The 13158-nt window shown below is 43.5% G+C and overlaps 1 protein-coding gene across 1 annotated transcript in view; it reads left to right on the top strand.

Annotated features, from left to right (window-relative positions):
• si:dkey-7k24.5 (somatomedin-B and thrombospondin type-1 domain-containing protein) overlaps positions 1-13158 on the top strand; it is a 45680-nt gene that overhangs the window by 20610 nt on the left and 11912 nt on the right. The window contains exon 3 of the mRNA XM_063041392.1: positions 2618-2696. Coding sequence (XP_062897462.1) covers positions 2618-2696 — 79 coding nt within the window. The remainder of the gene's footprint in view (positions 1-2617; positions 2697-13158) is intronic.

Raw genomic sequence — 13158 nt, 5'->3', positions numbered from 1 at the left:
GCGATGAACTATTTCATTTGTAAGGAGTTACAGGTGCAACTGAGCATCATGTGATCACCAAAGGATATCTCAATTACTTTCCCTGGGGGGAGAAAAAGGTCATTGATGAAATAACTAAAGAATTTGGGACCAGGACACAGTCCTGAGGATTTTCTGAAGCTGTGATAACTGACCTCTAACAAAAATCATAACTATTTTCTTCTGCATGCAGAAAGATTCCAAGAACTGGAATGCTTTCCCATTGATGTCCATTTGCTTGGATAACTTGTTGTCACACTTGATCAAATGCTGTATTGATAACAAGAACAACTACTCACACCTCACCTCTTAACTTCAGTTCTTTGGTTTGTATTTTGACTCTGGTGGCTATGAGGTTTGGAGCTATGTAGTGTTTATATAGCCCAGTCTAGGCATTGGCGAGTAGGCATGAGTAAACAGGTGTATCTGGTAGCATTATTGAACCTAGCTTTCATCTCCCTGCTGACGATTCCTCACTAATGATAAGGAAGAAATTAACTAATTGGATTTGTCATGCTTTTTGTGAACCAGACAATTTCGTCAGGTAGATTCTGGAGTTGTCATATAGTTAGTCTTGCGAGACCATGGATCTGCGCCTGAAAAGTCTTCACTCTCCAAGGCGCAGGCCTGGGCAAGGCTGTATGGAAGACCAGCAGTTGCCCATGCTGCAAGTCTCCCCTCTCCACGACACCGATGTTGTCCAAGGGAAGGGCATTAGGACCCATACAGCTTGGCACCAGTGTCGTCGCAGAGCACTGTGTGATTAAGTGCCTTGCTTAAGGACACAACACGTTGCCTCAGCTGGGGCTCGAACTCACGGCCTTCATATGATTAGAGATAAGAAATTACCCCTCTAATGCTGTATAAAATATTGCAAACTATGAAGATCCTCCCAATACTGCAGGTATCTGCTTTAGAGGAATGGGCAGCAGAAAGTATACATAAATATGATAGTTCTATCATGGCATTCGTTGGAATGGGGGCGGAGAGCCTTGCACGTCTGGATCTCCTCGGTGTAGATGCTGCTGTGCTTTCTTGACTAATAAAGAGGTGTTATGGGTCCAGTTTAGATGGTCTCTTTTGTGCACACCAAAGGATTTTGTGCTCTTCACCCTTTCAATGGCAGAGCCATTGATGTGCAATGGAGAGTGGTTGACAAGGCACCATTCTGAAGTTTTGCTTTGTCCACATTGAGACACAGGTGGTTGTTCTCACACCATTTGACAAGCCTCCCTACGTCTTCTCTGTATGTCAACTTAGTATTGTTGCTAATGAGGCCAACCACTGTTGTATCATCAGTAAATTTGATGATGTGGCTTGAGTAGGATCTACCTGTGCGGTCATGAGCCAGCAGGTTATTCAGCAGCAAGATGGAATGAATAGGCAGCTTCAGTGACTTAAAAACTGTAACATATTCCCATCTGGCAGCTACCGATGCTTGTCTTATTCTTTGCTCTTGGTACTACTCAAGCTGCTGTCAAAAGAGAATAAACCTGAGGGTCACTACTGCAACCATCTACATTTCTAGCATCCCAGTCTGTAACTTAATGATAGCTCCAGGTGTGAATGCACAACAGTGTCATCAATATGGCAGTGGGTATATCTATACCAGAAATGTGCCAGAAATGTGCCTGAGCTTAATGGTGCCATATCTTCATAGATTTTGGAATCCGTAGCAGACCAAAAATATACATTAGCACTGAATTTTGGGTCCATTATCTGGCAATAAATTTTATGTGTAAATCTTAATTAGTTTTCAGAAAATATTGTTTCTTGTATGAGTAAAATTTGTCTGAAATTCTTAAGAATGTCTTGCAGCCTTTTGAGAAGTTTTGCCCAATAACAATAGCCAAGATGAGCTAAGGAATTGAAGTTGATACCTTGTTATCAACTTTACAATGTTACAGAAATAATATCCTCGCGTTTCAAAGTATGGGCCAAGATGCAGGTAGTTTCCACAGTCTAGCAGATTCATACGTTGGTCTCAATTTTACAGTGGTGATATCAGTGATTGCTCGCTCCGGGTAATATCATGGTGATCAGACATGACACTCGTATGCATGGCTCAATGAATTTTCCTCAAAGTCCCAGCTGGCTTGATGTAATTTTTAATCAACTTTATCTGTCTAGAATAAATAAAAGGCAAAGATCCAGAAACCTCCATTTTTGTCAATAAAATGGCCTGTTCTCTGCTACTGTGAGAAGCAGGGTGTTACATTTATCTGGCATTATATAATTTATCAGGTTTTGGTGTTTTTATTGACACTGAATTTAATGTATTACATAATTCCCACTGCAGCTTTAGTTCTTATGCAGATGAGTGACAAAGCAAAATGCCATATGGCTCAAACAGCTGCATAGGACAAGTGTGCATCCTTTTCCTGAAGATCAACTTCATTGCTTTGATCTTATAATGTAACTGGAACGTTTTTTAAGTTATGTCTTTTGATCCTATTCACTTAAATGCATTTCCTTTTCCATTAGTGGAAATCTGTGTGTTGCTAAGAAGTACAAATCTTTTATTGTTTCTTTTTGCAAGTTGGACACTTGCCTAGTGTTGTCACTCATGATTTACATCTTTGTTGTTTAATGTGCACAGTCCCGGCGTTAATTACTACAGGGGGATATGGAAAAGCTCGAAAAAAGCGAGATGCTTCCATTGGATCCCAGGAGTCAGGGTAAGTACAAGTTCACAAACATGTCAGCTACTGGGAAATGAGATTTATGAACACGTGAATGCTTTAACCAAAACTTGAATAATTAAAGGTGGTTTCTTTTAATGTGACTGTTCTCTTGTATAATATTATAGTAAATAGTAATACCTTCTCAATGAAGAGCTATGAAATAAAATTTGTGAATTAAACAATCAAATTATCAATGTTTATGATTTAAATGGCAAGGTAAATTCGGCGCTCTCTCATGACCAATTCTTAAGGAGAAATGTGGGTTGGATAATCACTTTACTGTTTCTTGTTAATTTTCCTGGCCTGGTTTTAATGGGGATGATGCAAAACCGAAATTTAGCAAGAATAACATAAAGTAGAAATACTAATTAATGATTTCACAGCAACAAGAAAAAAAGTGTAGAAATGTTGCAAAAATTGTTTACTCAACGCTTGGGTGTTGCAACCTTGGAATTGTCAAAGGCCTGTGGAAGTTCAGTCAACTGCATTCAAAAGAAAGGTCAACAGACCCGCATGTTAGGATAGACAAGAGAATATCTGCAGATGCTGGAAATCCAAGCAACACACATAATGCTGGAGGAACTCAGCAGGTCAGGCAGCGTCTATAGAAAAAAGACCAGTCGATGTTTTGGGCTTGGTCTGCTGAATTCCTCCAGCATTTTGTGTGTGCTGTTAGGATAGGCAACTTGTGTCAGGGTAGAAGATCAGTTATGATGAATGGCAGAGCAGGTTCAAACAGCTAATTTGCCTACGCTTGCTACTGTTCCTTGTGTTTTATGTTATTATGTTACAGATTGGAACAGTAATCCCATATATGATGTGAATTTTTGTTTAACATGCATTAGATTGAGAATGTTCCTTTGTAGCTAAGTACTAACATGTCATTAGTAAATGGCTGTTGTGTGTTCTTCATGCTGGATATTAGAGGCCTGGGAGAGCCAGAGTCTCCTAGGGAACTACATCTGTGTGATGTGCACCCAGATGCAGCTCCTTGAAGACCATGTTAGGGATCTGGAGCAGCAGCTGGATGACCTTCGGCTTGTCCGGGAGAGTGAGGAGATTACCGATCAGAGGTACAGGGAAGTAGTCACCCCGAAGTTGTAGGAGGCAAGCAGCGGAATGACTGTCAGGAGAAATGGAAATGTGAATGGGCAGTTAGCCAGAGCACCCCTGTGGCCATTCCCCTCAATAATAAGCATACAGTATACTGAGAATGCCACAGAGACCAGGTTAATGACACTGAGCATAGGTTCGTGGTGAGAAGGGAAAGAGGAAGAAGAGGGGAGCGGTAATGATAGGGGGACTCAACAGTTAGAGGAACAGATAGGAGATTCTGTGGATGTGAATGAGGTAACCCAGCTGCTATGTTGCCTCCCAGGTGCCGGTGTCAGAGATGTCTCTGATCACGTCTACAGCATTTTGGAGACGGAGGAAGAACAGCTAGATATCTTGATACATATTGGTACCAATGACATAGGAAGGAAAAGCAAAGAGGTCATGAAGAAAGAATTTGGAGAGCAAGGCATAAAGACGGGAAGCAGGATCTCCAGAGTAGTAGTTTCTTGATTGCTACCTCTGCCATGCATCAGTGAGGGTAGAAACAGGATGATTTGGCAGATAAATGCGTGGCTGAGAAGCTGGTGCAGGGGGCAGGGCTTCAGGTTCTTGGATCATTGGGATGTCTTCAAGGGGTGGTATGACCTGTACAAAAAAGACAGATTGCACCTGAACCCAAGGGGGACCAATATTCTCATGGGCAGGTTTGTTCAAGCTGTTGGAGAGGGTTTAAACTAATTTGGCAGGGGGGGGTGGGAACTAGAGTGAAGGGACTCGGAATAGGATAGATGGTGAAAAAGCCAAGATAGCATGCAGTCGGACTGTCAGGAAGGGCGGGCAGATGATAGGACAAAATTGCAGCCAGCAGGGTGACTATTAGTGCATTAGGGACGCAGAATCAAAAAGGATAGCAAATACTGTACTCAAAGTGTTATTGCTCAATGCATGGAGTATAAGAAATAATGTGGATGATCTTGTTGCACTAATATAGATTGTTGGGTATGATGCTGTGGCCACTGAATCGTGGTTGTAGTTAGGAGCTGAATGTCCAAGGTTACACGTTGTATCAGAGGGATAGGAAGGTAGGCAGAGGGGGTGGTGTGGCTCTACTGGTAAAGAATAGCATCAAATCAGTAGAAAGATGTGACATAGGACCGGAAGATGTTGAATCCTTGTGGGTTGAGTTAAGAAACTACAAGAGTAAAAGGACCCTGATAGCAGTTGTATACAGGCCTCCCAACAGTAGCTGGGATGTTGGCTACAGATTGCAACAGGAAATAGAAAAGGTATGTCAAACAGGCAATGTTATGATGGTCATGGGAGATTTCAACATGCAGGTCGTTTGGGAAAATCAGGTTGGTAACGGATCTCAAGAAAGTGAGTTTGTTGAATGCCTATGAGATGGCTTTTTAGAGCGGTTTATTGTTGACCCTACTAGGGAATCAGCTATACTAGATTGGGTGTTATGTAGTGAACCAGAGGCAGTTAGGGAGCTTAGGGTAAAAGAACCCTTAGGAGACAGTAATCACAATATGATTGAGTTCAACTTGAAATTTGAAAGGGAGAAAATAACATCTGATGTAGCAGTATTTCAGTGGATTAAAGGAAATTACAGTGGTATGGGAGACGAGTTGGCCAAAGTAAATTGGAAGGAGATGCAGGCAGGGATGACAGCAGAACAGCAATGGCATGAGTTTCTGTGAAAAATGAGGAAAGTGCAGGATGGATCTATTCCAAAAACGAAGAAATACTCAAGTGGCAAAATACTACAATGGTGGCAAAATCGAGGGCATACAACAAAGCAAAAATTAGCAGGAAGATAAAAGATTGGGCAGTGTTTTAAAAACCTAGAGAAAACAACTAAAAGAATCATTAGGAGGGAAAAGATGAACTATGAAAGCAAGCTAGCAAACAATATCAAGGTGGATAGTAAAACCTTTTCAAGTATGTAAAAAGAAAAAAAGATGAGAGTGGATATAGGACTGCTAGAAAAAGAGGCCAGAGAAATAGTAGCGGGGGACAAGGAGATAGCAGATGAACTAAATGAGTATTTTGCATCAGTCTTCACTGTGGAAAACTCTAGCAGTGTGCCAGATGTTGATGGGTGTGCAGGAAGAGAAGTGAGTGCAGTTACTATTACAAGGGAGAAGGTGCTCAAAAAGCTGAAAGACCTAAGGGTACATAAGTCGCCTGGACCAGATGTACTGCACCCTAGGGTTCTGAAAGAGGTAGTGGTCGAGATTATAAGACCATAAGACAAAGGAGCAGAAGTCGGTCATTCGGCCCATCGAGTCTGCTCTGCCATTTTATCATGAGCTGATCTATTCTCCCATTTAGGCCCACTCCCCCATCTTCTCACCATAACCTTTGATGCCCTGGCTACTCAGATACCTATCAATCTCTGGAGGCATAAGTAATGATCTTTCAAAAATCATTGGACTCCGGCATGGTGCCAGAGGACTAGAAAATTGCAAATGTCACTCCGCTCTTTAAGAAAGGAGGAAGGCAGTAAAAAGTAAATTGCAGACCAGTTAACTTGACCTCAGTGGTTGGGAAGATGTTGGAGTCGGTGGAATTGGTCATTGTTGGGACCACTTCTTTTTACACCATGTATCAATGATTTTGATGATGGAGTAGATGGCTTTGTTGCCAAGTTTGCAGATGATGCAATGATTGTTGGAGGGGCAAGTAGTTTTGGGAAAACAGGCTGCAGAAGGACTTAGATAGAATAGGAGAATGGGCAATAAAGTGGCAAATGAAATACAGTGCTGGAAAATGCATGTCATGCACTTTGTTAGTAGAAATAAATGCACAGACTATTTTCTAAGCAGAGAGAAAATCCGAAAATCTGCAATGCAAAGGGACTTGACAGTACTTGTGCAGAACACCTTAAAGGTTAACTTGCAGTTGAGTTGGTGGCAAGGAAGGCAAATGCAATGTTAGTATTCATTTCGAGAGATCTAGAATATATGAGCAGGGTTATGATGCTGAGGCTTTATAAGGCACTGGTGAGGCCTCACCTTGAGTATTATGAACAGTTTTAGGTTCTTCATCTAAGAAAAGATGTGCTGGCATTGGAGAGGATTTAGAAGAGGTTCACAAGGATGATTCTGGGAATGAAAATGTTATACGAGGGATGTTTGATGGCTCTGGGTCTGTACTCATTGGAATTTAGAATGATTAAGGGTGATCTCATTGAAACCTTTCAAATGTTGAAAGACCTAGACAGAGTAGATGTGGAAAGGATGTTTCCCATGGTGGGGTAGTCTACGACAAGAGGGTACAGGATAGAGGAGTGTCCATTTAAAACCGAGATGTGGAGAATTTTTTTTAGCCAGAAGCTGCTGAATTAGTGGTACTTGTTTCCACAGGCAGCTGTGGAAGGCAGGTCAATGGGTGTATTTAAGGCAGAGATTGATAGGTTCTTGATTGGACACAGTACTAAAGGTTACGGGAAGAAGGTTGGGGATTGGGGCTGAGAAGGGGCACAAAAGGATCAGCCATGATTGAATGGCAGAGCTACTTGACGGGCCGAATGATTCTGCTCCTTTAAATTGTGTTTCTGTAATATGGACTTACTGGTGTTCTGTGAGACTTAGGTGGCGTAATTTAAACTTCTTCGGGGTAGGCATAGCTGATGAAGGGTCTTAACCCGAAATGTCGAGTGCTTATTTCCCTCCATGCTGAGTTCCTCCAGCATTTTGTCTGTTACTCTGGATTTCTAGCCACTGCAGAATCTCTTGTGTTTATGATTTGATGCTCCACTGTAAAGTCTCTGAGATTTATCTACCCTGAAGATGATTAAATCTTCTCTTCAGTGAGACCCTCTCTCCACTGCTCCTGGTCTATGATCTGTGCTGCTCTTCGACTCTTTGACCATGTGCTCATCCACCATTCTCCTATCACTTTCTATCTTGTACTTCTTCCCTTCCCTCTACCTTCTTATTCTGGCTTCTTTCCCCTTCCTTTTCAGTCCCGATGAAGGGTTAAAGCTCGAAACGTCGATTGTTATCTCCTCCACTGATGCCTCCTGACCTACTGAGTTCCTCCAGCATTTTGTGTCTTGCCCTGGATTTCTAGCTTCTGGGAATGTTTATGCTGAGGCGTTGGGCTTGTACTGTTGTTGATTATTATAGTGGCTGCTTCAGAAGATAATTAGCATTTCAAAAAGTTCAATGAATTTTGATGTGGAAGGTCAATCAACCCATGAGCAAAAAAGCATCTTAATCTTAAATCCCAGTAATTTATTACTTATATTCTTTTGCATCCTACTTAACTGTTCAAGGAATTTTACATCATACAGCACGTTTCAAAGTGGCTGGCAGGTAAAACAAGTTCTACTTATAAATTCCAGTGGATAAATAAACTGGATTTAACATTGTCAGTGGAAGAAGCCAGAGAGTGGTAGTAGATGGTTACCTCTGTAACTGGAGGCCTATGACTAGTGACCTGCCACAGGGATCACTGCTGGGTCCATTGTTGTTGTCCAAGTTAATGATTTGGAATGCAATGTGGTACACTGAATCAGCAAAGTTGAGGATGACACCAAGATTAGGGGCCATAGTGTACAGCGAGGAAGGCTAAAAGAACTTGCAGCAGGACATGAATCAGCTGGAAAAATGGGATGAGCAATGTTAGATGGAGTTTACTGCAGATAAATGTGAGGTTTTGCTCTTTGGCAGGACAAACCAAAGCAGGACTTACGCAGTGAATGGTAGAGTGGTGAGGAATGTACAGTCCAAGGCAAGGCTTACATAATGAGTGGTAGGGTAGTGAGGAGTGGGATCTGGGAATACACACCCATAATTCCTTGAAAGTGGTTTCACAAGTATGTAGTGAAAGTACTGTATATTTATTATCAAAGTATGTAAAAAAAAATTATAGGACCTTAAGATTCACCTGTTTACAGGTAGCAAGAAAGCCAAAAGAACCCAATTAAAAAAAGACCAACGCTCAATGCACAGAGAAGGAGGGGGAAAATACAAATCATGCAGTAATAAAAGCAAACAGCAGCATTGTGAACCAGTTTGATTCCATAGTCCTGAATCCTGGAGCAGCTGGAGTAGGCACATAGCCTCGGTCTCAGTTTCATCACCGCAAAGCTCACAGACATGAAGCGTGTAGCAGCCGGAGCAGTCTCAGGGGTTCCCACACCCTGCCTTTCCAGTCTATCTGGGCCAACATTTAAATCGTCCAAACACCGGATTGTGCCGCACACTGAGATCCAGGCCCTGCTGCAGTGACACGCTCCAGGCCTAGACCTCACCGCGCAGCCCGAGGCTGTTCTCGACCTTTCCAAATCGGCTTGGTGCTTGGATTGATTTAACCTCGCTCCCGGCCTAGGTGGATGGTCTCTGAACCTCCTCCTCATTGATTCCTCTCTGATTCGCTCTCTGTAACTCCATCTCTGACGTTGACACCATCTCAGGAATGTTGCGCATCGCACCAACATGGCTCAAGCCTTGAATCCGCTTTGGCTTTGCTCGCCTCTTCATGTTTGCGGTGATAGTTTACCACAACTTACCTCAGAAAAATGTTATTAATAATGTCTTTAGTTGTATTTCGTGTCCTTTGAGGATTGTAAAGAAAGCTTTTGGCACATTGGCCTTCATAAATCAAAGTACAGTGGATTTCGGTTAATTGGGTCACCAGTACATTTTGGCCCAATTATGTGGCTGTCCAATTAGCTGAAGTTTCATGGAAATTGTTAAAGAGCATACATGGGCAAACTACCATTTAACTAAGTCACAAAATATGCATTTAAATTAAATACAGAACAAATTGGAGCACCACCTCAACTACTACAGTATAATAAAACTGTGTATTAGTTCCCAATAGTTATCAACAGAGGAAATCATTCCGTGTATCCTGCCATTTTGATTGACTGTAAATAAACAAACTCAGCACAGACAACTAGTGCAGATAATGAACTGCCTTCATTACCTTCCTACATAAAGTAAAACAAAACAAAATGATCTAAAAGCAAACAACAGGAATTCTGCAGATGCTGGAAATTCAAGCAACACACATCAAAGTTGCTGGTGAACGCAGCAGGCCAAGCAGCATCTATAGGAAGAGGTACAGTCGACGTTTCAGGCCGAGACCCTTCGTCAGGACTAACTGAAGGAAGAGTGAGTAAGGGATTTGAAAGCTGGAGGGGGAGGGGGAGATGCAAAATGATAGGAGAAGACAGGAGGGGGAGGGATAGAGCCGAGAGCTGGACAGGTGATAGGCAGAAGGGGATACGAGAGGATCAAGGGACAGGAGGTCCGGGAAGAAAGACAAGGAGGGGAGGGTTGACCCAGAGGATGGGCAAGAGGTATCTTCAGAGGGAGAAAAAGGAGAGTGAGAGAAAGAATTTGTGCATAAAAATGAGTAACAGATGGGGTACGAGGGGGAGGTGGGGCCTAGCGGAAGTTAGAGAAGTCGATGTTCATGCCATCAGGTTGGAGGCTACCCAGACGGAATATAAGGTGTTGTTCCTCCAACCTGAGTGTGGCTTCATGTTTACAGTAGAGGAGGCCGTGGATAGACATGTCAGAATGGGAATGGGATGTGGAATTAAAATGTGTGGCCACTGGGAGATCCTGCTTTCTCTGGCAGACAGAGCGTAGATGTTCAGCAAAGCGGTCTCCCAGTCTGCGTCGGGTCTCACCAATATATAAAAGGCCACATCGGGAGCACCGGACGTAGTATATCACCCCAGTCGACTCACAGGTGAAGTGATGCCTCACCAGGAAGGACTGTTTGGGGCCCTAAATGGTGGTAAGGGAGGAAGTGTAAGGGCATGTGTAGCACTTGTTCCGCTTACACGGATAAGTGCCAGGAGGGAGATCAGTGGGGAGGGATGGGGGGGACGAATGGACAAGGGAGTTGTGTAGGGAGCGATCCCTGCGGAATGCAGGGGGGGGGGAGGGAAAGATGTGCATAGTGGTGGGATCCCGTTGGAAGTGGCGGAAGTTACGGAGAATAATATCTAAAATCACTGTGTTTTGAATGGTCATCAAATGGTCTAAGTGGATAACATTACATAACACAAGCACATGCAGCTGACACTATTTAAAAACTGTTTGCTTTAATAATAGTGTAGAGTCTAATGGCCACACAAGTACGCGCGACTTAGGCTAGAATGAAACTGTTCGACAACAGTCTTCCATCCTAATTAAGTGGCATCGTAACCCAAATAAGCAAAGGGAATCCTGGCTATTTTCTCGATTAGTTTTGGTTGTTTAACAGTAATCCCAAATAGGCAGCTGCCTCAGTTAAATGATGGTCAAGTTAAGTGGAATCCACTGTATTGAGTGCAGGAGCTGCGATGTCATGTTGACGTTGGATCAAAATCCAGAAGAAAGGTGGCACCAAAGAACAAGGGCGACATTTTCCAGCTGGTTCACGAAACTGCTTCTTTCACTTCTTTTACATTAGCTTTTCTCCTAAATGTGGTTCTGCTTGTGTTGGAGTCCGTGTGATCTACATTTTGGTGGTGCGTTTTTGGGATGATTGAGCAATCTGGTGCTTTCCTGTCTCCAAGGGAATTTGCTGATATTTCAAACGAAGTGAGGCCTTGAGGCCAAGAAGCCTGGAGACTGCGTGCGAGGCCATGATCGACTCTATTTCTTGCTTATTTTGTATTTACTTCTGATCAAGATGGTGCCAGCATACAATGCTCCCATGGTCAACATCTCCTGGATAGACCATGAAGTGAAATAAAGGTATTTCACTTCTTTTACCTTTTATGTTTGTTTTTCATTTTGAACATGATTCTGGAACTGTTGGTGTCTGTGATTTGCAATTTGGAGATCGTTTGGGTGTTTCAGTGCTCTGCAGTCTCCGAGAGGATTCCGGGAGGCAGAGGCAGCGTGCGAGAATCTCGTGGTGAGAACGCTGTGGAACAGGGCGCAATCCAATGTTGGACTCCATTTCACCGATTGAAGCTTCTTTTGTCTGCCGATTAAAGTGACGAGGGGGATTGAAACAATGTGGAAGGTGAACATCTACTGCCTGCCTTTTGATCGCTGGTGAGATCGCTCTGTTGCCATAGACCGGAGACTGCCCTTAGATCGCCGGCGGGATTGCTCTGCTTCAGGAGAGAGAAGATTGCCTTTTGATCGCTGATGAAATCGCTCTGGCGCCGGAGATGGGAAACTTCCTTTTGATCACTGGTGAGGTCGCTCTGCTGCTGTAGACAGGAGATTGCCTTGTGATTGCTAGTGGGATTGCACTGTCGCTGGAGAGGGGAGAGCCTGCCGCTGTGCCTGCAGAATGTTACCCCGATTTTCTGTGCTTTGGATATGGACTTTTTTTCAGTCTTGTATTTTTTATATTCTGTGTTTTTTTTGCCCAATCTTTCTCAATTTTTTGTCTGCGGGGGAGGGGGATTTGAGGGTCAATGTGCCTGTTCTGCTTTTTTTTTTCGTGTGCAGGAAGGGGTGATTTGGGGGTTGATAATCATGCTGCTGTTCTTTTCTTTCTTGGTTTCATGGCTATCTGGAGAAGAAAAATTTCAGAGTTGTACACTTTGATAATAAATGAACTTCTGATCTCGCCGAGTAAAGTATCGCGTAAGATTGAGATCATTGAGTGGAAGGCGGCGTCTACCAGCCTTTTGCTCGCCGCAGCTGGAGAAGCGTCAGCGTGTGATGGCCTTCCTCTCTCCCTCTCACTTGATGCTCCTGTAAGAAGGTCCCTGCTTTCGAATGGTCCCTCTCCTCTCCTCTCCTCTCCTCTCCTCTCCTCTCCTCTCCTCTCCTCTCCTCTCCTCCCCTCCCCTCCCCTCCCCTCCCCTCCCCTCCCCTCCCCTCCCCTCCCCTCCCCTCCCCTCCCCTCCCCTCCCCTCCCCTCCCCTCCCCTCCCCTCCCCTCCCCTCCCCTCTCCTCCCCTCTCCTCCCCTCTCCTCCCCTCCCCCCCCCCCAGCTCGATGCTGCCAGAGTTCTGGGTCTTGGGCAAAGTTTAATTGACGCTAATTGTGGATTGTCTGTAGTTCATGTTATGATGTGTTTCTGGTTTCTGGTTGCTCCTTTTTTTTTGTTGCTATCTTGTGCGATTTTGATCAGGGCGGCGTGCAGATAACGAATGCCAGATTGAACTGAACTGACCAAGCCTGAACTCTTTCAATTTTGTCTTTTATGTTCTGTGTTTTCACTTGCTTTTTTATGCCATTTGTGTGATTTGTTTGTTTTTTTGCTCATGGGGGGAGGGGGGTTGATGTTTTTCTTTGAAATGGTTCTGTGGTTCTCCTTGTTTTGTGGCTGTCTATGGGAAGATGAATCTCAGGGTTGTATACTGCATACATTGATAATAAATGTCCTTTGAAGTTTGAAGTTGTATAAGACATTGGTGAAGCCAAATTTGGAGAACAGTGTGCAGTTATGGTCACCTACCTACAGGAAAGATATCCTTA

Source organism: Mobula hypostoma, chromosome 2, assembly GCF_963921235.1.
Source record: "Mobula hypostoma chromosome 2, sMobHyp1.1, whole genome shotgun sequence".
NCBI classification, from domain to species: Eukaryota; Metazoa; Chordata; class Chondrichthyes; order Myliobatiformes; family Myliobatidae; genus Mobula; species Mobula hypostoma.
This window is presented reverse-complemented; position numbering and strand designations above follow the sequence as displayed.